Source organism: Octopus sinensis, linkage group LG13, assembly GCF_006345805.1.
Source record: "Octopus sinensis linkage group LG13, ASM634580v1, whole genome shotgun sequence".
Taxonomy (NCBI): Eukaryota; Metazoa; Mollusca; class Cephalopoda; order Octopoda; family Octopodidae; genus Octopus; species Octopus sinensis.
The window spans coordinates 22,094,988-22,119,308 of NC_043009.1; the positions used below are offsets into that span (position 1 = coordinate 22,094,988).

General features: G+C 38.2%; 2 protein-coding genes across 2 annotated transcripts in view; one reads left to right on the plus strand and one right to left on the minus strand.

Annotated features, from left to right (window-relative positions):
- Nucleotides 1–802: 802 nt before the first annotated feature.
- On the minus strand, nucleotides 803–10,616 carry LOC115218462. The gene is made up of 3 exons (XM_029788293.2): nucleotides 10,438–10,616; nucleotides 5,067–5,195; nucleotides 803–1,064 (listed from the first exon to the last, which is right to left on the minus strand). The coding sequence occupies exons 1-3, from the start codon at nucleotides 10,493–10,495 to the stop codon at nucleotides 865–867; spliced, it is 387 nt and encodes a 128-aa protein (XP_029644153.1). The 5' UTR covers nucleotides 10,496–10,616; the 3' UTR covers nucleotides 803–864.
- A 29-nt stretch (nucleotides 10,617–10,645) lies between these two features.
- The window catches only part of LOC115218598 (gem-associated protein 5), a 93,585-nt gene continuing 79,909 nt past the window's right edge, over nucleotides 10,646–24,321 (plus strand). The window contains exons 1-5 of the mRNA XM_029788494.2: nucleotides 10,646–11,190; nucleotides 17,316–17,500; nucleotides 19,111–19,274; nucleotides 20,886–21,111; nucleotides 22,101–22,257. Coding sequence (XP_029644354.2) covers nucleotides 10,777–11,190; nucleotides 17,316–17,500; nucleotides 19,111–19,274; nucleotides 20,886–21,111; nucleotides 22,101–22,257 — 1,146 coding nt within the window. The 5' untranslated portion in view covers nucleotides 10,646–10,776. The remainder of the gene's footprint in view (nucleotides 11,191–17,315; nucleotides 17,501–19,110; nucleotides 19,275–20,885; nucleotides 21,112–22,100; nucleotides 22,258–24,321) is intronic.

Consider the following 24,321-nt stretch of genomic DNA (forward strand, 5'->3'; position numbering starts at 1 on the left):
TGTTAAAGTCTTCATTCAGATAAGTTGTTTTAACAATTCAAAACTCAGGGCAAGTTAACACTATAAAAAAAAATTGTACAGAAACAGATAAACATCAGTCAAACGTTGATTTCTTTCATGGTTACAAGTCTGTAGATGTTTTGGCTAAAAGGGCATCTTTGACATAAGTAAATGTGAAATGATTATAATTGAGAATAATACAAAGCCAAATCATGAAATGGTTTCCTTGGAAGCTTACCTCTCACTCAACAGTCCCCACCTAGACTGTTGTTAATTTTTTTAGGTTATAAGGTTACAGGTACTTTTGGAATGTGTAAGTGTTTCTCAAGGGATATTAGCAATATAGGTGAAGGGAAATAAAATACCTACAACCATAGACTTCTGATTTGCCGATTGTGCTTGCTAGATTCTAACAGTAAGCGCTATATATAATATGTATGTGTGCATGTGAATGTGTGTGTAGTGCTTGTGGTTAGAATCAGTGGTATCTATTGGTTTCAAGTCCTGGCACAAGGCCAGCAATTTTGGGGCGGGGTTAAGTCAATTACATTGACCCCACCAGTGATCAAGTGGTACTTATTTTATCAACCCTGAAAAGATGAGGCAAAGTCGACCTCGGCAGAATTTAAACTCACAACATGAAGTCGGACAAAATGCTAAGCATTTTGTCCAACATGCTAATGATCCTGTCAGCTCACTGCCTTATAGAATCAGTCAAATATATTAAACAGGAGTTGGTTGTGTTCTAAGAGCTTGATTTGAAGAAAGTGCTTATTAATTGTCTCTACCATTCACCTTCTGGTATGACATGATGTGATATGAATTAAATATGAAATCAAATGAATGGAATGCAAAATCTGATTTTCATGGATGTATTAGAAGGAGATATGTAAGAGTGGCCAGACAAAAATTTAAAGTGATACTGGAGACGTGTTTTAGTGGTGCTGAATTGCAGTAATCTGTGTTGCAGACACAAGCTGTGACATCAATGTCGTTGTAAGTTGAAGAGTAGCAAGAATCCTTTTCTAGCGAGGAACACATTCTATTTACTTCTGCGTCATTGTCTGTAATGAGAAAAATGAGAAGTAGAGAGAGAGAGGGGGGGAGAGAAAGGGACTCAAGTGATAGCTGGAGAGACAGAGAGAGAAGAGGGAGAGAGAGAGAGTTAGGCATGGGATAGAGAGAATAGAGTAAAGACTAAGGAGACAAGTAAGGTGAGGCATTAGCATAGCTAGTGTGTGCTGTCCTAGGCGGCTGCCTTTCAGTTTGTTGCCCCTGAGCCCCCTACAGCAAACCCAAAAGTGGTGCCACACCCCTCTAGCCACACTAGTGAGGTGAGGTAGGAGAGAGAGAGGGAGAAAGTGATGGACTAACTAATAGATGATAAAGAAATACAATTTAAAGAATGCTACCAAATATGGTAGGTACCTGAGAAGAGTCAGAAGATACAATGACTGAAATATTATCACTAAATAACTGATATTCTGTCAGTTATGACGATGAGGGTTCCAGTTAATCCGACCAACAGAACCACCTGCTTGTGAAATTAACGTGCAAGTGGCTGAGCATTCTACAGCTGTGCGTACCCATAACATAGTTCTCAGAGAGATTCAGTGTGACATAGAATGTAACAAGGTCGGCCCTTTGAATTACAGCATAGGTTCTCAAAGCGAGCACTACCACCCTCCGGTGGGTGTTGAGACAGTCCAGGTGGGCGCTGGTGCCTAAGGGGGCAGTAAAGAAAAAGGAGGCGTTGTGAGGAAGGCAGTGGATTGGGGGATGCTATGAATTTATAATATTATTATAGTATTGTATACAAATTATATAATATTATATTAAATATCAAATGATTCATATCATCATCATCATCATCATCATCGTTTAACGTCCGTTCTCTATGCTAGCATGGGTTGGACGGTTCGACCGGGGATCTGGGAAGCCAGAAGGCTACACCAGGCTCCAGTCTTATCTGGCAATGTTTCTACAGCTGGATGCCCTTCCTAATGCCAACCACTCCGTGAGTGTAGTGGGTGCTTTTTACGTGCCACCTGCACAGGTGCCAGGCGAGGCTGGCAACGGCCACGGTCGGATTGGTGTATTTTACGTGCCACCGGCACGGAAGCCAGTCGAGGCGGCGCTGGCATCGGCCACGAGTCGGATAGTGCTTTTTACATACCACCAGACCAGGGATCCTGGCTGGTTCAATTCGATTTCGATTTCGCTTGCCCCAACATGTCTTCGCAAGCAAAGGGGGTTGGCATGGGTGCCTGTCGTCGGATGAGGTTCTATATCGACTTCGCTTGCCTCAACAGGTCCTTGTGTCCAAGGGAGGAAAGGCATGCATAAGTGGGCTGGGCTCGCTTGTCCTGCCTGGTCTTCTCACGCACAGCATATTTCCAAAGGTCTCGGTCGCTGGTCATTTCCTCAGTGAGGCCTAAAGTTCGAAGGTCGTGCTTCACCACCTCGTCCCAGGTTTTCCTGGGTTTACCTCTTCCATGGGTTCCTTCAACTGCTGGGGATTGGCACTTTCTCACACACCTATCTTCATCCATTCTCGCCACATGACCATACCAGCGCAATCGTCTCTCTTGCACACCACAACTGATGCTTCTTAGGTACAACATTTCTCTCAAGGTACTAATGCTCTGTCGAGTATGTACACTGACATTACACATCCATCGGAGCATACTGGCTTCATTCCTCACGAGCTTACGCATGTCCTCAGCAGTCACGGCCCATGTTTCACTGCCATGTAGCATGGCTGTTCGTACACATGCATCATACAGTCTGCCTTTTACTCTGAGCGAGAGGCCTTTAGTCACCAGCAGTTATTCTAGCAGTTACACTTTCAGCGCACCCACCCCCACTACTGACTTGGTCACCTAGATAACGGAAGCTATCAACTACTTCTAGTTTTTTCCCCTGGAAAGTGACAGAAGTTGTTTTCTGCAGATTTTCGGAGGTTAATGCTCCCGAGCATCTGCCACATACAAAAACTATCTTCCCAGTTAGCCTACCTTTGACATTGCTGCACCTCTTATGTGTCCATAGCTTACACTGGGTACATCTTATAGAGTTTCTACCTACACCTTTTCTACAGATCGAGCAGGGCCATCTTCCTGAAGATATTTGTGGATTGTCTACCTTCCTACTTATTAGTACTTTGGTTTTAGTGACTCAGCAATTAGAGCAAGGTCGTCAGCATAGAGGAGCTCCCAGGGGCAACCTGTCTTGAATTCCTCCGTAATTGCCTGGAGGACTATGATAAATAGGAGGGGGCTGAGTACTGAACCCTGGTGGACCCCAACCTCTACTTTGGATTCTTCTGTGTACATGTTGCCAACCCTAACCTTACTTACGGCATCTCTGTACATGGCTTGCATGGCTCTCACCAGCCATTCATCTATCCCTAGTTTCCTCATTGACCACCAGATAAGGGACCGGGGGACCCTATCAAAGGCTTTCTCCATGTCAATGAAAGCCAGGTACAGGGGCTTATCTTTGGCTAGGTATTTCTCCTGCAGCTGCCTTACCAGGAATATAGCATCAGTGGTACTTTTCCCTGGCACGAACCCAAACTGCATCTCATCTAAACTAACTCTCTCTCTAATTAGTTGGGCTATGACCCTCTCCGTAACCTTCATTACCATAGTACATATAAATTAGTAAAATATAAAATATTTATTTATACATAAAAATAGGAGTGGGAGTGCTGAGAGCATTATGTGGCCATGAGGGGGCGGTAGCCCCAAAAGTTTGAGAACCTCTGAATTACAGGTACTACTCATTTTGAATTACAGGTACTACTGAGGGGGCTGGAGCAATGTTAAATAAAATGTCTTGCTCAAGGACACAACATGCTGCCAGGAATCGAACTGATGACCCTATGATGGTGAGCCAAATAGCCAAACAACTAAGCCATGTGCCCTCGCTATGATTATCACAATGAAAATGAGGATTTTAGCCTGAATATACCAATCATCATCATCGTTTAATGTCCGTTTTCCATGGACGGTTAGACCAGGGTCTGGAAAGCCAGGAGGCTGCACCAGGCTCCAGTCTGATCTGGCAGTGTTTCTACAGCTGGATGCCCTTTCTAACGCCAACCACTCTGTGAGTGTAGTGACTGTTTTTTACGTGCCACTGGCACAGGTGCCAGGGGAGGGTGGAAATGGCCAAGATCGTTTTGGTGCTTTTTACATGCCACTGGCACGGGTGCCAGTCAAAGCGGCACTGGCATCAGCCACGTTCAGATGGTGCTTTTTACGTGCCACTGGCACAGGTATCACAACGATAATTTCCATTTGATTTTTATTTTGATGTACTTGACTCAACAGGTCTCCTTAAGCACAGCAGGTCACCCTACGATCCAAGGTAAGCACAGCAGGCCATTATAATAATTGTAATGCTAATAATTTCTCAACTCAGAATATCAGGAGAAAAAATAAATCAAGTAATTGAATAATTTTCAACAGTTTTAGTTATATTTCACACATTCAGTTCTATTTTTCTGTTGAAATACACTGCTTTTGTTTAAATTAGTCTTGAAAATAATTTAAAATTTAGTAAAATAGGTTTAGGGAACATAAATTAATATGAAATACTGATGGAAGATTTTAATCTAGATCATTTTAAAATAGGAAATTTGGTTAATTGAACCAAGGGCAGTCTTAGGTGTTTAAAATATACAAAAAGACCTCACTTAAAAAAATTATATAGATTGTGAGTCAGTTAAAGTTATGTTTTTAGAAGGTAATTGATTTAGAATTTCCTTTTTATTCATTATTAATTTGGTAAGTTATTAACATTTTAGCATTTAAAACAGCCATATCTGGCTCATATATTCTACTTGTTTTATGTTCAGATTGGCCTTAACTGATCTACCCTACAATGTCACTGTCAAAATAAACCTTCACATCACTGAAATCTCTAATCTTTGATAAAATGCACAATTCAAAACAATGTGAATGGATAAGTATTACAGTTGAGAGAGTTATCTGAATGCAAAAGGGTTAAAAAGCAGAAATGAAAGGAGAGTTTTTAGATAAATGACTTTCATATATTACTTTTGGATAATCCTCTTGTCTTTTTACAAGATCCTGTGCAAGCATAAGCTTTCACATACTTGAAGTCAAATGCGTCTCCACAATTTGGGTTCTCGAATGAAGAACAGGAATAACACCGGATGGCGCTTGCTACAAAATAGAAGAAAGATGTTATAGTGAATTCTGGAATATATTTGTTTTTGTCACCATTGCACAGCATGTTCAGGATAAACTTGACAGCTTGTACAAGAGAAAAATTAAACACAGATCAAGACCCATAGAGGCTCTAAGCACTTAAAAGATTTTACTGTTCCCATATATATGTAATTCAAAAGATAAACAATAATAAACCATACAATATATTCCTATTTTTCAAAATGAAACAGAACTAACCATGAGATAGAAAATAATGTTTATTTTTGTATACTTCCACTTTATATTTGAAAAGTTTTCTCCTTGTTTTTAATTGCGAAGTCTTTGATCAGATTCTCACTATGACACCATGAACACTTTGAAATAATATTTCAGATCATATAAACCACTTAGAGTAATATTTTAGCAAATTGAAAGTGATTTCTTTTGTACTGTAGACCATACACCATTTTTGTGGTGCCCTGCTTCCCTTGATGCCCTAAGCATGTACATATTTTTGCTTAATTCAGTGCTGCCATCCAAAAATAAAAGTATTTCAGTTCTTGTGCCAGCAAAAAACAGTTTTTATCATATTTACATCTATCCTAAGCCAGTCAGCAGGTAGAATCATTAGCACGATGGGCTAAGTGCTTAGCAGCATTTCATCCATCTTTACATTCTGAGTTCAAATTCTGTCAAGGTCAGCTTTCATTTGTTTCAGTCATTTGACTGCAGCCATGCTGGAGCACCACCTTTAGTTGAAGAAATCGACCCCAGGACTTATTCTTTTGTATGCCTAGTACTTATTCTATCGGTCTCTTTTGCCATATATATATATATATATATATATATATATATATATATATATATATATATATATATATATAGATATAGATATATACGATGAGCTTGTTTCAGTTTCTGTCTACTAAATCCACTCACAAGGCTTTGGTCGGCCCGAAGCTATAGTAGAAGACACTCACCCAAGGTGCCATGCAGTGGGACTGAACTCGGAACTGTGTAGTTGGTAAGCAAGCTACTTACCACACAGCCACCTTTCATCTTTTCAGGGTTGATAAAATAAGTACCAGTTGAACACTGGGAGCTCAATGTGATTGACTTATTCCCTCCCCCAAAACTGCTGGCCTTGTGACAAAATTTGAAATAGACATTTGACATTTATCCTACTTAACATGAGAAAGAGGATTACATGACCAGATTTTGAAAAATAGATCTAAACAGCAGTAATTTACTGGCTAATAGAAAGTAAATAAACTTGATTTATAATCGTATTTTGTATTAATTGGGCTGCAGTATCTCTACACTTAACTGACCTCATCAAACTGTTATAAACAAAGATACAAACAATTTGTACAAATACAAATTAAAAACCCGATAACCTTGATGTCTAAAAGAGATACAACTGAGGTGGGAGGAGGAGTTGATTACATGGGCACCAGGACTTCCTTACTAGTACCTTATTTTATCAATTCTGGAAGACTGAAAGGTGAAACTACCTCCTGGGTGAACATGAGCATAGAATGTATTTAGTTATAACCCTTCAAGTCCTCTGTTCAAATTCTGACACGGCCAACTTTGTCTATCATCCTTTCAAATTCATAAAAAACACAGAAAGAAAATAATGATGCTGAATTTATACATGTTATAAAACGTTAAACTACATACTCTATTTATCTCTCCCCACCTCTCTCTCTATATACATATGTAAAATGTACTGCCTGATAACTGTTCTGAGATGTTAAACATAAAATTCATTATTTGGCATACTCTCAGCACAAGAAACTATTAGTAGCACATAAATAATATGTTGTGTCTATCAAATAATATATATATATATATAGTCAACAGATGAGATCTAGAGATTTTCAATATAGAAAAAGTACTTAGTAGTGCTCAAATGATTTGAGATTACAATACAAAACCTTTACTGAAGACCAAGTCCATGGGGTTAAGAGTGGCTATAAGAGGAATCCAGGTTTATTTCCATCATTGTGTGTGTGAGCCCCTCTCTCTGTTTAAATATATATATATATATATATATATATATATATATCATCATCATTGTTTAGCATCCGCTTTCCATGCTAGCATGGGTTGAACGATTTGACTGAGGTCTGGTGAACCAGATGGCTGCACCAGACTCCAATCTGATCTGGCAGAGTTTCTACAGCTGGATGCCCTTCCTAACACCAACCACTCATATATATATAATCACCAAACCAAACAAGACTACTTTTTACTTACATTTGCAAAGAAGTTATTTTGCTTCTGACCAGTAGATCTGATGAGTCACTTATATTGTCAAATGCAACAGTAGACATGAAGCCAAGAGTATACTACTCAACTGAGTAATATAAATGTAGATATATATATATAATTTCTGTAAAATGGTAAATGGTTACAATATCATCTGTTATACTAAGGTCATTACAAATATCTTGAAGTTTTTATCATAAATGTAGTGATAGCAAAACATTAGTTCTCTTCTTTGTTTAGCCTCATGTCATCTTTAATTGAACTAAACTATGTTCAAAAGTGTTTCAGCCAGAGGCTCTTATGGAAAGATGAAAGGTAAAGTTGACCTTGGTGGAATTTTGAACTCAGAATGTAAAGACAAACGAGATACTGCTAAGCATTTTGCTCAGCATGCTAACATTTCTATCAGCTCGTTGCCTTAACTAAAAGAAATGCTGAGAAAGTGAAATCATTGCAAAATTCTTATTCAATAGAAAAAATAGAAAAATGCAAAGGAATTAATTTAGAAAATTATCATTTAATGCAAACACAGAAAATAGACTAAAAAGTTGTGTTTCATATGGAGAACATGGAAAGAAATAAAACTGATAAACTTATATGCAAAATTTTCTTAACAGACTGCATGGGAACTAAACTTGAATCTTTTCCTTTATTCCACTGATGATTTAGCTTTTGTTAACAGGGGAGAGGACTTGGAAAATTCCCAATGTGAATTTTCCAAGTCCTCTACCCACCCTGTTCGTCGGCGCAAAAATTTTTTCTCATATTTGTTTATTACACATTACTTTACACTTATTACTATTTTTTTTCCTTTTTGTGACCGGGGGTGGGGTGAGGACTCGGAAAATTCATACGATCCGGTAACCTAACTGACATCCTGCCACCAAAAAACAAAACAAAATCAAGTGTAATAGGTGTAAAACAATTTGTAGTAAACGAATATGAAGAAAAAAAAGTGCTAACGAACGGGGGTGGGGGAGAGGACTCGGAAAATTCACGCAATCCGTTTTTTCCCCCCTCATATTTTTCAGGAATGGCTATGTGATAACATGTTTGCTTCCCAATCACATGGTCCCGGGTTCAGTCCCATTGCATGGCACCTTGGGCAAGTGCCTTCAGCTATGGCCTCGGGCCGAGCAATGCATTCAGGACACATTGGTCAGCCTGAGGCTGAGGTACCACGCGATGTGACTGAACCCAGAACCATGTGGTTGGGAAGCAAGCTTCTTGTCACACATCCATGAAAAGATATCCATCTTCCTGAAAGTTAGGAGGGAAAAAATCGGATCTTGTGAATTTTCTGAGTCCTCCCCGGTTCGAAAGCGCGCATTTTTTTTTCTTCCTATTCGTTAACTACATATTGTTTTACACCTATTACACTATTTTTTTCCATCTTTGTGTCTGGATGTTGAAGTTCGGTTTTCGGATTGTAGCGTAGCTGATATCGTATTTCCTACAGGATCTTGTGAGTTTGATTGTGTGGATTTTCCGAGTCCTCTCCCCACTCAACCCTGATTACAAAAATGAAAGAAAATAGTGAAATAGGTGTAAAATAATGTGTAGTAAACGAATATGAAAAAAAATTACCGTCGACGAACGGGGTGAGGTGGGGAGAGGACTCGGAAAATTCACATCGGGAATTTTCCGAGTCTCTTCCCACCCCACCGTTCGTCAGCGCGCATTTTAACCTTTTTTTTTTTTTTCCATATTCGTTCACTACACATTGTTTTACACTTATTACCTATTTTTTTCCCGTTTTGGGGACCGGGTGTTAAACTAGAGATTAATCCCGCCATGTTCAATACAGAAACTGCAGCTACATACACTACAATTTGCTTCAAAACAGCTTCTGCCTTGTTTGATAAATGTCCATTCTAATAAGTAACAAGTAAAATGCAATTACTGTAAACCTGAATTTGAACTAAGGGCGTAAACTTTATTAAGTGTGAAACACTACTACAATTACCTGAAATATCTGCCACGTCCATACGCCTGCACACGTATATTATGTCTCATACACTGTTCACTTTCCTGACTTTTGTATATAAATCTATTTACTGTACATGCCCCTTTGATGAGCTGTAGTGCACCTGAGTACTATACACAATAATTTCATATCATCATCATCTAATTCTACGACTATTTAGCCAACAATTAGGACAGTATCAAACGAAACAACACCCACATATTTTGATTATAATAATAACTTGTAATTGTTTACCCCAGGTGTGTCTCGAACGTCCAGTCTCTTGGTCAAAGACATCCCCACCATAACCATCCCGTATTTTTTGGTATTGGTACGGAATGTACTCGTTACCTGCAAACAATTACAGGTGAATCACAGAGTAACAAGTTAAATACCCCCATTAAGTCAAAGAGTATGCTGGAAAAGTTTTTAATTTCCAATGTAATACATACCACATCGCTAACACCACACCCCAACGAAAGTATGGACATTACACATTGTCAAATTCAAGTAATCAAAACAAGAGAAACGGAAATGCCATTTGCAGGTAGCAATAGGTGTAGATTTTTTTTAATATAAAAAAGGAGTATAAAGTTGTCAAAAATGTACGTAAACAAAGATCTCCAGTATAAAACACAAGGGATCATATACAAACAACATATTAGAATGTCTAAAATAAATCTTTGAGTTTGGTGTTTCATTGTTTATTAGTCATAAAAATCACAGGCTCCCTCATTGACTCATTAAGATTTAGAAGATTAAATGGAATCCTTGGAGTGTTTACAAAAATACTAAGGTGTGCTGTTTTATACTTATATATATATATATATATATATATATATATATATATATATATATATACACCATAAAATGATAATTATCTTGGTTTTAATTAATGTTAGTAGTCACTTGGGTCAAATGATTAATTTGAAATTAGGTATCGTTTCTGTTTACGTACACAAGACAGAGCACCTCCCACGAACACACAAATTATAATAATCAACAGATCGTACTTACATTTATTTACGAGAACTATTAGTAAGAACAGAGGGCCAAAGAAAGTATAAAAGTCCATCTTTAAAATAATGATTCCGTTTTGTTTTGTTTTAGTATCGTCACAGCACTATCTCTGTCAGACTTCCAAAGTTGGACTGAGACACGACACTCAGGGGGAACGTTTTGTCGTCAACACCGCCTAGACACGTGATATGCGCGCGCTATTTCGTATTTACGGCGTGAAGTATTGCGAGTCTGTCTCGGTCTTGTCTTCTTTACACAGAAGTGAAACTACACACAGGAAGGGTGGCAAAATTATTGATTTCTAGTTACTGTTCCAGTAAGGTATCAAAGGAAACTATGGCTGATGGAAATGACGTAGTGTATGCTGACCAGCCGTGCAAAGTGCTTGAAAGTCTTTTACCACCTTCTCCAACTTGGTATACGTCTTATGGTTGCGACGGGAATGAAATTGGTGTATTTGTGTGTGCCTCTCGCAACCACCTCAACGTTTTTAAAGTAAATAACCTGACCACAGCAGCAGAACAGGCGGTGGATTCGGGCGTTGCGTCAATGAGTAATGAATTAATAAGTTACAATTTACTCGCTTCTCTGTCTCATATCGAAAAAGTGCACGTTACAGCTTTGGGGCCACGACACAGAATAGCCAAAGACGACGACTTGGTCCTCGCTGTTGCATGCTGTGATGACGGAACCGTCCACCTGTGGGACGTATTCAGTCAGAAAGAAATACAATATCATGATAAACATAAAGTATGTATTTTATTATTCAAGCAATTAGAATTATGATTAAAATGTATTTTAGCAGCATTACATCTTCCGTGTTCTTTCAAGTTTTTCTTGTCACAGCCAAACTAGAACTCTAGCATGTTTTCATGACTAAACTAAGGTGTTTATTAAAAGTGATGCATGAAATGTTTGCGTTAAATCGTCAGTATGTTCCCATAGTTTATTCTTCTCAAAATAACGCAAACATGCTGGCGAAAGTAAAGAATACGTACACCCGGTGTTTAGGGTTAGGGTTTTTGTTACGCCAAAAACGGGTGGTGTATGTATTCTTTACCTCCGCCAACATTCTTTGTATCCTTTTTAATATAACTCTTTTTCATGTGTGAAGTTCTGACTATGACAAAAACAACTTGGAAAGTGATACCGAAAATTCTTTTCGCCACTACAAGATATTTTGCCATGTGGTATACTATCTTCATAAAACGCATAACCCATGTGGTCCTGTTATTGCGATCTTTATTCGAACCGGCATGACTCCTGTAATAAAGACAATTGATCATTAAAATAAATCAATAACATAAATAATAAAAATGATGTTACTCAAATTAATCTCAAAACATTATAGGCATTCTATTTGATTTGTGCAATTGATGGAACAGTTAGTACAAATTTCGGCTAGAAATTCCTGCCAACACCGCTGAAGTCTTGCCTACGTGTTCTAGAATCTCGTTCACTTCATTGGCAATGGGGAGTATTACCTTCGCCCTCTGCAAAAATGACAGCTTTTATTAAAGTACTTAATATTGGGCGTATGGTTAAGAAACTTGCTTTACATCCGCGTGGTTAAAGGTTCAGTCTCATTGCATGTCGCCTTGGGTCTCCTCTATTTCTAGCCCTGGGCCAACCAATATCTTGTGAGTGAACTTGGTAGACGGCAACTATGCAGAAGCCTGTCGCATATATATATAATGTGTGTGTGTGTGTGTGTTTGCTTGACAACCAGTGTCGGTTTTCGCATATGTAACGGTTCGACAAATGAGACCGATAGAATATGTGCCAGATTTACGTACTGGAGTCGATTTGCTCGATTAAACCCCTTCAAGGCAGTGTGCCAGCATGGCTGCAGTCCAATGATTGAAATAAATGAGATATTTCAACGTCCACTTTTCCATGCTTGCATGGTCGGATGGAGTTTATTGAGTCAGATTTTCTTGGACCAGATGTCCTTCCTGTCGCTAACCTTCACTTGTTTCCAAACAAAGTAATATTTTTCCTCACGATGTTCTTGCAGAATAATGGAAATGAATGGCATTACTTGGCTGGCAGACACTTGCAACTATCACACAATGTCAAGAAAAGGAGAGACACACACACTCATATATCATCATCATCGTTTAACATCCATTTTCCATGCTAGCATGGGTTGGACGGTTCGACCGGGGTCTGGGAAGCCAGGAGGCTGCACCAGGCTTCAGCCTGATCTGGCAGTGTTTCCACAGCTAGATGCCCTTCCTAATGCCAACCACTCCGTGAGTGTAGTGGGTGCATTTTACATGCCACCAGCACAGGTGCCAGGGGAGGCTGGCAACGGCCACGATTGGTTGGTGCTTTTTACGTGCCACCGGCACGGAAGCCAGTCAAGGCAGCGCTGGCATTGGCCACATATGGATGGTGCTTTTATCGTGCCACTGGCACAGGTATCACAACTACAATTTCCATTTGATTTTTTTGATGTTGATGTACTTGACTCAATAGGTCTCCTCAAGCACAGCAGGTCGCCCTATATATATATATATATATATATATATATATATATATATATATATATACACACACATACATATATACAGTTACACAAAGGACTTTGTTCAATTGCCAGCTATTGCATCCAATAGCTATTGCATTCTAAAGTAGAAGACCTGCTAAAGGTGCCACGCAATGAGACTGAGTAAATTTGTAGGGTCCACTTCAAACTGTGTTTAGTAGAAAGGGACAGGAACAAAGAGGGTGGATTAATTTTGGGTAATGGAGAAAACAGACAAGATCAGAATTTTACTGATTGTTGTAGTAGTAGTAATAGAAAAGATGGAGAGACAGACAAATGTTTTAATATATTTATAAATAGATGGTTGATTGAATAGCTGAGAATTCACCCCTCCCCACCTCCTTTCTTCATTCAATCCCTGGAAAAATTAAAGCTTTTATTTATTTTGATACAAACTTCTTGTTTCAAAGAGATTGCTGTTAAGACCTTCCATTAAAATTTTGTATTATATTTCCAAACACCAGATTAGTAATTAGTGATTTCACTAAATTCTTCGTTTTCAAAATTTATTAAAATCGAAAGCATTGAATTATCATCATCGTTTAGCGTCCGTTTTCCATGCTAGCATGGGTTGGATGGTTTGACTGGGGTCTGGGAAGCCAGTAGGCTGCGTCAGGCTCCAGTCTGATCTGACAGTGTTTCTATGGCTGGAGTGTAGTGGGTGCTTTTTACATGCCACCGGCACAGGGGCCGGTGGAGGCTGGCAAATGGCCATGATGAGTTGGTGCTTTTTATGTGTCACAGACACGGATGCCAGTCAGGTGGCGCTGGCATCAGCCTTCAACAGAAATCTAGAAATATGGTAACAAAAGGGTTAAAAGCACTCAAGAGGCCAAGTTCTTGTTTTAACCAAGTAAAGGATTTGTCTAATCTTGCAGGCTTGTAAGTGCTGGTGCCACGTAAAAAGCACCCAGTACAGTCTGTAAAGTGGTTGATGTTAGAAAGGACATCCAACTGTAGAAACCATGCCAAATCAGACAGGGAACTGAACAGCCCTTAAACTGGTCAGCTCCTGTCAAACTGTCCAACCCATGCCAGCATGGAAAACGGATGTTCAGTGATGAGGATGTATACTAATAGCATTATATGTTGTAAAATATAAACATTTCTTCTTTAGAAGAAACTTCTTGCTTATTTTTTATTCGATAATTTTTTAATAGTTTACTTCGGTGGTTTTCAACCAAAGTCCACCTAAGATTTTGTTAAAATTTCTGTGCAATAAATAAATTGGTTATACTTTTACAATACACAGACTATTTTAATCATTTTTAAAGAATATAATCTATAATACATTAAAAGTCAGTTTCGATCTTGCTTTCTTGCTTGCAATGTTACCCAGGCAAACTAGTGCATAATGGGAAAATACTATGAATTAAGTTTACCCTGAAATGTTAAAAAGGAACGGAATGAGACCAGTTTTGCGTAAATTGGAGCAGTAGTTATTGAGATATTTGGGGTTTAAGGTATAAATATCCAAAACTGTGTTCCGAATTTAACTTCATGCTGAAAGGGAAGAAACTCTAACCTTTTGATTAGACTGATTTAACAATGAAAAAATATGATTTGTTTTTTTTACAGTAAATATATATACATACAACCTTCGACAGAGTAACAGTCATATATACAACTTGAACAGACACACATATCAGTACATAAAGATATGTTTACATATACATACTTGCAGATGCGTCAACACACATAGATGCATACATGCATACGCATGTACACATCTGCATATGTACATGCACACATATATATCATGAACTTTGTAACCTCTGTATGAAATAGTATTTTTCCCTAGGTTTTTTTTCGAGTGCATTCAACATTTATCTCACCGCCAAAGATTTGGCTGCTATTTCTAGCACGCCCTGCTACTATGTAACAGCTTTTTGCAATAAAGGATCTGACATACCTGTTATGTGGTAGCAGGACGTGCAAGAAATAGTAGCCAAATCTTACCTTTTCTGGTGGGGGGAAAGGAGCCGTTTACGCGTGATTTCGATGTCACATTCATGGAAAGCATGTGAAATAACCTGAAAAAGAAAAGACCCATGAAACAAAACTTTGTTACTGGAAAACTGAGTTTCCCGGTGACCCAACGGATCACAGGCAGTCTATTTCCTAATAGTATTTCATAACAAAAATACAGTAGGATTTTCTAAACATGAAATGGCTGTGTGTGTCCATCCGAATAAAATACAAATCAAAGGAATCTAAATGTAAAAGTAGTTAATGTTTAACCCCTGGTCACTCCTGTTGAACAAGTTAGCCTATGGAAATAGCTGTGATCATCTTGTCTTTGTTTTAGCTACAAAGATAAGATGGTCACATCTGAATACCTATATTCATTTGAGATTATCCTGGACACATGACTTTTTCACTTTTTAAAATGCAGGGTATGATTTGACTGCCATTTCAAGCAGTCCTTCGGTTTGAGGTGTCAAAGTAAAAATTATTAGAAAAGATAGCATCTAAATTTAATGTGAATGCAATGTAGCTGAATGATTAAGAAGTTTGTTTTGCAAACTCAAGGTCCAGTGTTTGATTCCACTGTGACATCCTGGGGGAAGTATCTTTTTACAAAAACCTTGGGTTGAAGAAACTAGCTTTTACCTTCCACTTGTTTCAGCCATTGGACTGCAGCCATACTGGGATACCACCTTGAAAGGTTTAGATCAGACAAATCAAACCCAGAACGTCTAGTAATTTTATCTCTTTTGACAAAAATGTTTAACCCTTTCGTTACTGTATTTATTTTGAGATACTCTGTGTTTCTTTCAATCACTTTAAATATAACAAAGAATTTAGTAAAATAACTTTATCATTCAGCTAGTGTTAGGAACATATATTGTGACTAAGGTCTGGTGGAAGATTTTAATTCAAAACTTACGAAAACAAGACATTTGTACTCAGAGCCAGTTTCAGCCGGGTTGGTAACGAAAGGGTTAATCAGAAGGACATAAACAAAACAGCAATGGTTGTGAAATAGTGTGAGTGTGTGTGTGTGGGAGTAGCAAACTCAAAGACGTGTGTGTGTTATGGCATGAAATTGCACTCTACCACCTGGCTCATAACTGATGAGGAGTTGGTGACCTACTGTGTTTGTTCTCCATTCGTCTGTGCATTTAGTATGTTTTTCAACTTGACCTGTCTTTTTTCCATTTGTTTATTACTATATGTGTATGTATGTATATATATATATAGGCACAGGTATGGCTGTGGTAAGTAACATGCTTACCAACCACATGGTTCAAATGGGTCACCAAACTTGTTGAATTAGCATGTATGTGGCTGTATATTCCACAGACACAGGTATCCTTAATGCAATTCTCAGGTAGAATTCGTATGACACAGTATTGTGTACCTTTGAATTTCAGGTACACTCTGATGGATTTCTTAATAGGAGCAAGCACCTTGGGCAAGTGTTTTCTACCGTAGCTTCAGGCCAACCAAAGCCTTGTGAGTGGATTTGGTAGACGGAAACTGAAAGAAGCCCATCGTTTGTATATGTGTGTGTTTCTGTGTCTGTGTTTGTCCCTCCACCATCGCTTGATAACTGATACCAGTGCGTTTACAATCCCGTAATGTAGCAGTTTGGCAAAAGAGACTGATAGAATAAGTACTAGTCTTACAAAGAATAAGTCCTGGGGTAGATTTGTTTGGCTAAAGGCGGTGCTCCAGCATGGCTGCAGTCAAATGATTGAAACAAGTAAAAGAATATATATATGTATGCACATGTGTGTATGTATATATATATATATATATATACTTTATTTTGCTTTAAATAAAGCATATTACGCTACCACTGGTATTTGAGTACTCTTTTTTCCACCTTGTTTCACATTTATGTGTTTACTCCGGTATATATATATATATATATATATATATATGTATGTATATGCTTGTGTGTATGTACATATATACATGGTGGACTTTTACATAGTTTTTGTCTAGCAAATTCACTGACAAGGCATTGGTCAGTTTGGGGCTGCAGTAGAAGATACTTGCCCAAGGTGCTGCACAGCAGGACTGATCCCGAGATCATGTAGTTGCAAAGCAGTTTTCTTACCTGCACAGCCACCCCTGCTCCTATTAAGAAATCCATCAGAGTATACCTGAAATTCAAAGGCCTGGCCTTGTCATACTGTGTCATACTAATTCCACCTGAGAATTGCATTAAGTGTATCCATGTCTGTGGGATACTCAGCCACTTATATGCTAATTCAATGAGTTTGGTAACCCATTTGATCAAACAACTGAAAAATCACGCATAGCAATCCACTTATAAATTTAATGTTGTCGATTTGTGTATTTCTACTTTCAGTCAAAAGTCACTGCTGCAGCATGGTCGTTGTCTGAACCTGATTTTGTCATCACTGGTGATGAAAGGGGCTTTATTGCTTTATTTAAATTTGATACAAACTGTTCTTTAAAGTTACATCATCCTGAGAAATGTCAGGTCTCCTGTATGACTTTTTCTCCTCACAATTTGGATCTATTGGCTGTTGGGTGAGTGAACTTCTTTTCCTTTTTGATTTTCATTTTTAGAAATTTTATTTTGATCTATTGGTTAAGAAGCTTGCTTCCTAACCATGTGGCTTCAGGTTCAGTCCTACTGCATGGCACCTTGGACAAGTGTCTTCTATTAAAGAAGACACTTGCCCAACCAAAAGCCTTGTGAGTGGATTTGATCAGACATCCATGTTTCATACTGGTGTGGGTTATATAGGTCTTTTATCTTTTACTTGTTTCGGTCATTAGACTGTGGCCATGCTGGGGCACCACTTTGAAAAATTTTTATCGAATGAATCAATTCCAGTACTTACTTTTATTTTTAAGCCTACTACTTATTCTATTGTTTTCTTGCTAAACCGATAAGTTGCGTGGACGTAAACACACCAACACCAGTTGTCAAGCAGTGGTAAGGGACAGACACAATCACACACACACACACATACATACATGTACAATAAGCTTCTTTCACTTTCTGTCTACCAAATCCTCTTACAAGACTTTGGTCAGCTTGAGGCTATAGTAGAATACACATGCCCAAAGTGCCACACAGTGTGATTGAACCTTAAACCATGTGATTGGGAAGCAAACTTTTTACCACACAGCTGTATGTGTGTACCTTTGTCTAGACATCTCATGATGGCCATAAATAATCGTCACCATTATACAAGTGAGGATTTTCATATCCAGTGGGGTGAGCCATAGAAGGATTTTAACTCAACAAAGAGGAAAGACTTATTGTTGTTTAGCCACAGCCATGACTGAGCAGATCTATTCCTATGGGTGTTCCAGCTCTTTCCATCTTTTTTTAATATATCTTCATCTTATTTAACATCCATTTTTCCACACTTGCATGGGTCAGACAAAATTTGAGGCAGATTTTTCTATGGCTGGATGCCAACTATCACCTGTTTCCAGCAAGGTATTATATATATGTATATATATATATATATATATATATATATATATATATATATATATTTTGTTTTGAGTATGATGATAGCAAATGAGTTTGCCTCTCCAGAGCTGGCCTCACAAGTCACATACACTGCAAGGCCTCAGGTTAAAGACAACCAATTCCTAGCAGCTCATCTGATTTGCAATCTCTGTGGTAAAGGATTGCCAGTTGATCTGAACTCATATGGTACAACATGTATGCAATGAAGGTGCTGTACAGGGTGAACATTCCACTGCAATATAAATATGAATGCCACATCTGCAACAAGAGGTGCAAGTCACAGCTGGCTTTATGAGAGATGATATGTCCTATGATCACTGAAAAAAAAATCCCCAGAAACAAGATAATCTGACAGTAAAGGTTTAACAAATTGACAATCATCATGTGTGTCTTTATAATCATGTGTCTTCACATTGATACCATGTCAGTACATCCACAAGCAAAACATCCGGCAACACTACAATGTTCAGAGATGTGGAATAACACCTTGTAAAACAACTAAGGGTTCGGGTGCTAGGGAGAACATCCAGCTGTGGAACATTGCTTTAGGGAAAAAAAAATCAAAACAAAAACAATGATAATAAATATAATGTCTTGTGTTGATTTAGCAAAACATCATAAAATATTTATGTATTTCTTTTATTTTCAGCTATAAATCTGGAAACATTATTTTAATGAATGTATCTACCACGTCATTAACAGTTGTAAAGAAATTTCCAGGCCATCATGATGACATAACATCTTTGGTGTGGTGTCCCCAGCCTGGGGAACAGTTTTGTGCTCAGAAACCCAATGAAGCAGAAACAGACACAAGTGAGATTTTATTTCTTTTACTTATTCTTGTTGTATGATTTTTGGTTTGGTTGATCATAGTGAAGGCATGTGGCCTAGTGGATTGGTTGTTGCACCCATGATCACAAGATTGCAGTTTCAAATCCTTGACTGGGTGGTGCATTTGTGAGCAGAACACTTAATTTCATGTTGTTTGATTCCACTCAATTATAAAGGAGTAATCTTGCAACAGACTGGCATCCTATCCAGGGGGAGCATTGTGATTGTGATCATTTATATGCATGGAAACCAGATAACCAGGTCCGTGAGTCTTAGGACTCAAGGCAATACTTGCTTTACTTATGGCTGAATATACAAGTACAAAACAATCAAAATTTTAGTATTGTTTACTGAGTCAATGCTGACAAAAAATGCAATAAGAGCAGTCTGGTAGATGCTCTTGTTTTTTTTTTTCTCTCTCTCTCTCTCTCTCTGTTTTTGCATATAAATATGTGTGTATGTTTACACACACACATATACCAATGGTTTTGGGTTCAGTCTCAATGCATGTCACCTTGGGCATATGTCTTCCATTTTAGTTCTTGGCCAACCAAAACCTTGTGAGTGCATTTGACAGATGGCAATTGACAGAAGCCTTTTGTGTGTGTCTGTGTGTATGAGGGAAGAGTATATACAGGTCTTGGGCATGAATTTTCCATGTGTTCCTTTGTTGTACTTCTGTGCAATTTTAGAATCATATTGAATCATATGTATGTATGTATGTATGTATATGTATGGGTGTGTATGGGTGTGTGTATGTTCATGTCTCCTTTTCTTGAGATTGTGTCATAGTTGTAAATGAGTATTACTGTTATACAAGCAGTGTTATTCATTTCCAATATTCTACAATAACATGTTTGACCATGGGGGAAATATTCCCTTTCTTGCAAACAGGTGAGGGTTGGCCACAGGAAGAGCATTCAGCTTTAGAAAATCTGCTTCTATAAACTCCATCCAATCTATGTAGGCATGGATGAGTGGAAGTTAAACAATGATATATATATATAGGTGCAGGAGTGGCTGTGTGGTAAGTAGCTTGCTTTCCAAACACATAGTTCCAGGTTCAGTCCCACTGTGTGGCACCTTGGGCAAGTGTCGTCTACTATAGCCTCGAGTCAAACAAAGGCTTGTGAGTGGATTTGGTAGATGGAAACTGAAAGAAGGCTGTCATATATATATATATATATGTATATGTTTGTGTGTCTGTATTTGTCCCTTCACCATTGCTTGACAACCGATGCTGGTGTGTTTACCTCCCCGTAACTTAGCGGTTCAGCAAAAGACACTGATAGAATAAGTTCTAGGCTTCCAAAGTATAAGTCCTGGGGTCAGTTTGCTCAACTAACGGCAGTGCTTCAGCATGGCTGCAGTCAAATGACTGAAACAAGTAAAAAAGAGTAAAAGGAAAGAAAGATGGCTTAGTGTTTCGAACAGATGCTCTTCTTCAGAAACAGAAGAAAGTCCAATAGAAGAGAAGACAGAGGAAGAAAATTGCCAATGATTCATATGTGGTTACATTTTGAAATCATTTATATATATAAATCATATATATATATATTTATTTTATTTTTTTCCTTTTTTTTTCTTTTTCAGATACTGAAAGTTGCCCAACCACAGAGACTGGCCATTTATTTGCTTCTGGTAGTAAAGACCAGAAAATCTGTGTTTGGAGTACTAAGAAAGACTATTGTTTAACTTCAATGTCCCTACCAAATAATGTTGGTATGAAACGAGAAAAGTCTTCAGAAACTATGCGGCTGTGGGTAGCTCTACACTGGCCACGAAAACATCCTCACACTTTAGTCTCCTCTGTATATTCGTGAGTAGGATTTTGACATTCTTACTGTCATCATCATCATTTTGGTCGTTTGGGCAAGAGCTGGCTAAACCAGGCTCTAGTCGTCTGTTTTGGCATGGTTTGTATGGCTGGGTGCCTTTCCTATTGCCAATCACTTTGCAGAGTGCACTGGGTGCCTTTTCATGACCCTGGTGTGGGTGTGGCACCAGCACCACATTTTAATTAGTCCTAATCATCTATTCCTGTCACTTGTAGAGCAATAGACAAAAGATCTTGCCGTAAATTTTAAAGGCTGAGTGGTTAAGAAGTTTGTTTCCCAGTCGCATGGTTTTGGGTTCAGTCCCACTCAATGACACCATGGGCAGGTACCTTCTATTGCAGTTCTGGGCTGGTTGACGCTTTGTGAATAGAAATGATGGCTGAAACCTGTGAGAAAGTTTGTTGTGTCTCTGTGTATACACCCACACTGTGTGTGTCCTTGTCTTGTATGACTGTTTGGTAAAAAGTTTGCTTTCCAACCACATGGTTCAAGGTTCAGTCCCACTATGTGGCACCTTGGACAAGTGTCTTCTATAGCCTCAGGCTATTCAAAGCCTGCCCCTCTTTACATAAAAAACCCCCACCAAAACAAAGTCTACCAGTCAGTTCATATCAACAATACCCTTTGATATTAAAGAGCCTTTCTCAACTCAGTTTTGCTCAATCATTGCATATCCAGCCAACCCATCTGCTCAGCTCATTTCTGTCCAATTACATTCATATCCATTTTTGTGTTAGGTTTGCAAGATTATTAATGTGAAGTTGTGTCTTGAAATATATTTTAATTGCTTGACAGATGATTTATCAAACAGTCAGTTAGTTAATTGGTTAAGTATTAATGAGTTGCCTAATAATAATAAAAGAAATGAAATAGAATCAGTGTGTTTTTTTTTTATTATTGGCCTAATGACCCTCCTAAAGTACAATGTTCATATCCATTAATCACTATATTTTTATATTTTTTGTTCCAGAGGCGTAATGCTCAAGTGGGATCTTAGTTATCCTGGGAAAAAGAAGTTTGTTATTTTCAGTGCTGCATCAAACTGTTCTCATAATCGCATTGTTTTCAATATTGCTTCACTTGGACTTGACCATAACATTTTGCTGACCAATTCACAAGACAGAAATGTGAGTCCATCTTCATTATTATATGCTATCTTTCTACAATATTATTCTGCATACCCTAATTGTATGTACAGCGCAGCTACATGGCTGTGAAACATGGGCCTTGACTGCAGAGGACTTATGAAGGCTTAAAAGAAATGAAGCAAGCATGCTCTGCTGGATGGGTTTTGTCAGTGTGCACACATGACAAAGTGTAAATGATTTAAGAGGAAAACTGGGTATAAAAAGCATCAGATGTTGTGTGCAAAGAGAGGAGATTGTGCTTGTTTGGTCACATGATGTGTATGGATGAGAACAATTGCATAAACAAATGCTGACCTCAAATTGTGGAGAAAAGACATGGGACAGAGTGGTGAGAAAAGATCTTTGGATGTCTGGCCTCAATGAGGAAATGACAAGAGACCAGGAGTTGTGGCAATTTCCTGTACTTGATAAGACATGCCAAGCTAAGTAAAATTGCTGTTTTCCACACATATAGGCTTGTCCTTTACAAGTGCTGATGCCACATGAAATGCACTTGTGTCAGTACTGCATAAATGCATCCATCACACTCTGTAAAACGGTTAGGAAGGGCATCCAGCCGTAGAAACCATTCCACAACAGACAATTGGAGTTTGGATAGCACCCCAGCTGACCAACTTCATGTCAAACCATCCAATCCATGCCAGCATGGAAAACGGACGTTAAATGATGATGATGATGATCTCTTCTGGCCTCTCATACTTGCCCTACAATGTCATTCTAAAAATAAACAATTACATCATCAAAATCTCAAAGCTGTAAGTTAATGCATGATTAATTCAAAACAATATGAATGAATAAGCATTACATTTGACAGAATAATCTGAAAACTAAAGAGTTAAACAAGAAGTTTGTATTGTAAGATCAGAAGTGATTTGCACATTTCCATTATGTACCACCTGTAGTAGCAATTTTGGCCTTATCTGCAGGATTTAACTACTGATACCTGTTAATTACAGGCCTATCTCTTGATCAACAATATACCAAATCTCATTTTCGTATAATATTTGTCAGAGTTAACTTCACTTTCTTTCCACAATGTGTTTCAAACTACTCCAGTTCCTACACTTAAGGAATATACTTTCATAATTACTCTTTTTAACATAAATTATATTTTTTTATACTCATGTCTCAGGTAAGTTGGTATCATAAAGGTTAACATAATAGACCAATGTAATGAAATCTATAAATTTGTGCATTGAAATAGAGGAGAATTGATAAAACATTGTTGGCCTTTGTTATATCCTTACACCTCCATTATCATAGTATGGTTGATATAGTGGATGATATATAAAGAGTCGCCTGACTGGTCCTTGTGCCGGTGGCACGTATAAAACACCCACTATACTCTCAAAGTGGTTGGCATTAGGAAGGACATCCAGCTGTAGAAATTGCCAGATCAGATTGGAGCCTGGTGCAGCCACCTGGCTTGCCAGTCCTCAGTCAAACCATCCAACCTATGCCAGCATGGAAAGCGGATGTTAAACAATGATGATGATGATGAGAAACTGCGGTAGTAACAAACTATGAACTTCCAACTATATCAGACCACTACTATTTATATGTAGTGGTCCTGTCTATTCTCGTCAGAAGGTGTCGTACTCTTGCTACAACAGGCTTTTGTCTAAATTTTGAAACAATTATTGTTTTTGTTGGATTATCAAGATAAATAGGCAGTGGCATGGCTATCTGGTAAGAAGCTTGCTTCCCAATTACATGGTTCTGGGTTCAGTCCCACTACGACACCTTAGGCATGTGTCTTCTATAGCCTTGCTCTGTGAATGGATTTGGTAAACAGAAACTGAAAGAATCCCATATATGCATGTGTGTGTGTGTATTTGTCACCCACCACTGCTTGACAACCGATGTTAGTGTATTTATGTCCCCACAACTTAACAGTTCGACAAAGGAGTCCAATAGAATAAGTATCAGGCTTTAGTAAAATAATAAAGACTGGTCGATTCATTCAACTAAAAGTTCTTCAAAGCGGTGCCCCATCATGGCCACAGTCTGATGACTGAAACAAGTAAAAGATAGAAGATGAAT

Bases quoted from the DNA above. Each gene is read 5' to 3' on its own strand.
- LOC115218462 (XM_029788293.2), bottom strand. From the start codon at position 10,495: ATGGACTTTTATACTTTCTTTGGCCCTCTGTTCTTACTAATAGTTCTC. The intron at 5,196-10,437 runs GTAAGTACGATC...TCTATTTTGTAG, and splicing joins AATAGTTCTCGTAAATAAAT to CAAGCGCCATCCGGTGTTAT. The intron at 1,065-5,066 runs GTAATATATGAA...TTCTCATTACAG, and splicing joins GACAAGAGGATTATCCAAAA to ACAATGACGCAGAAGTAAAT.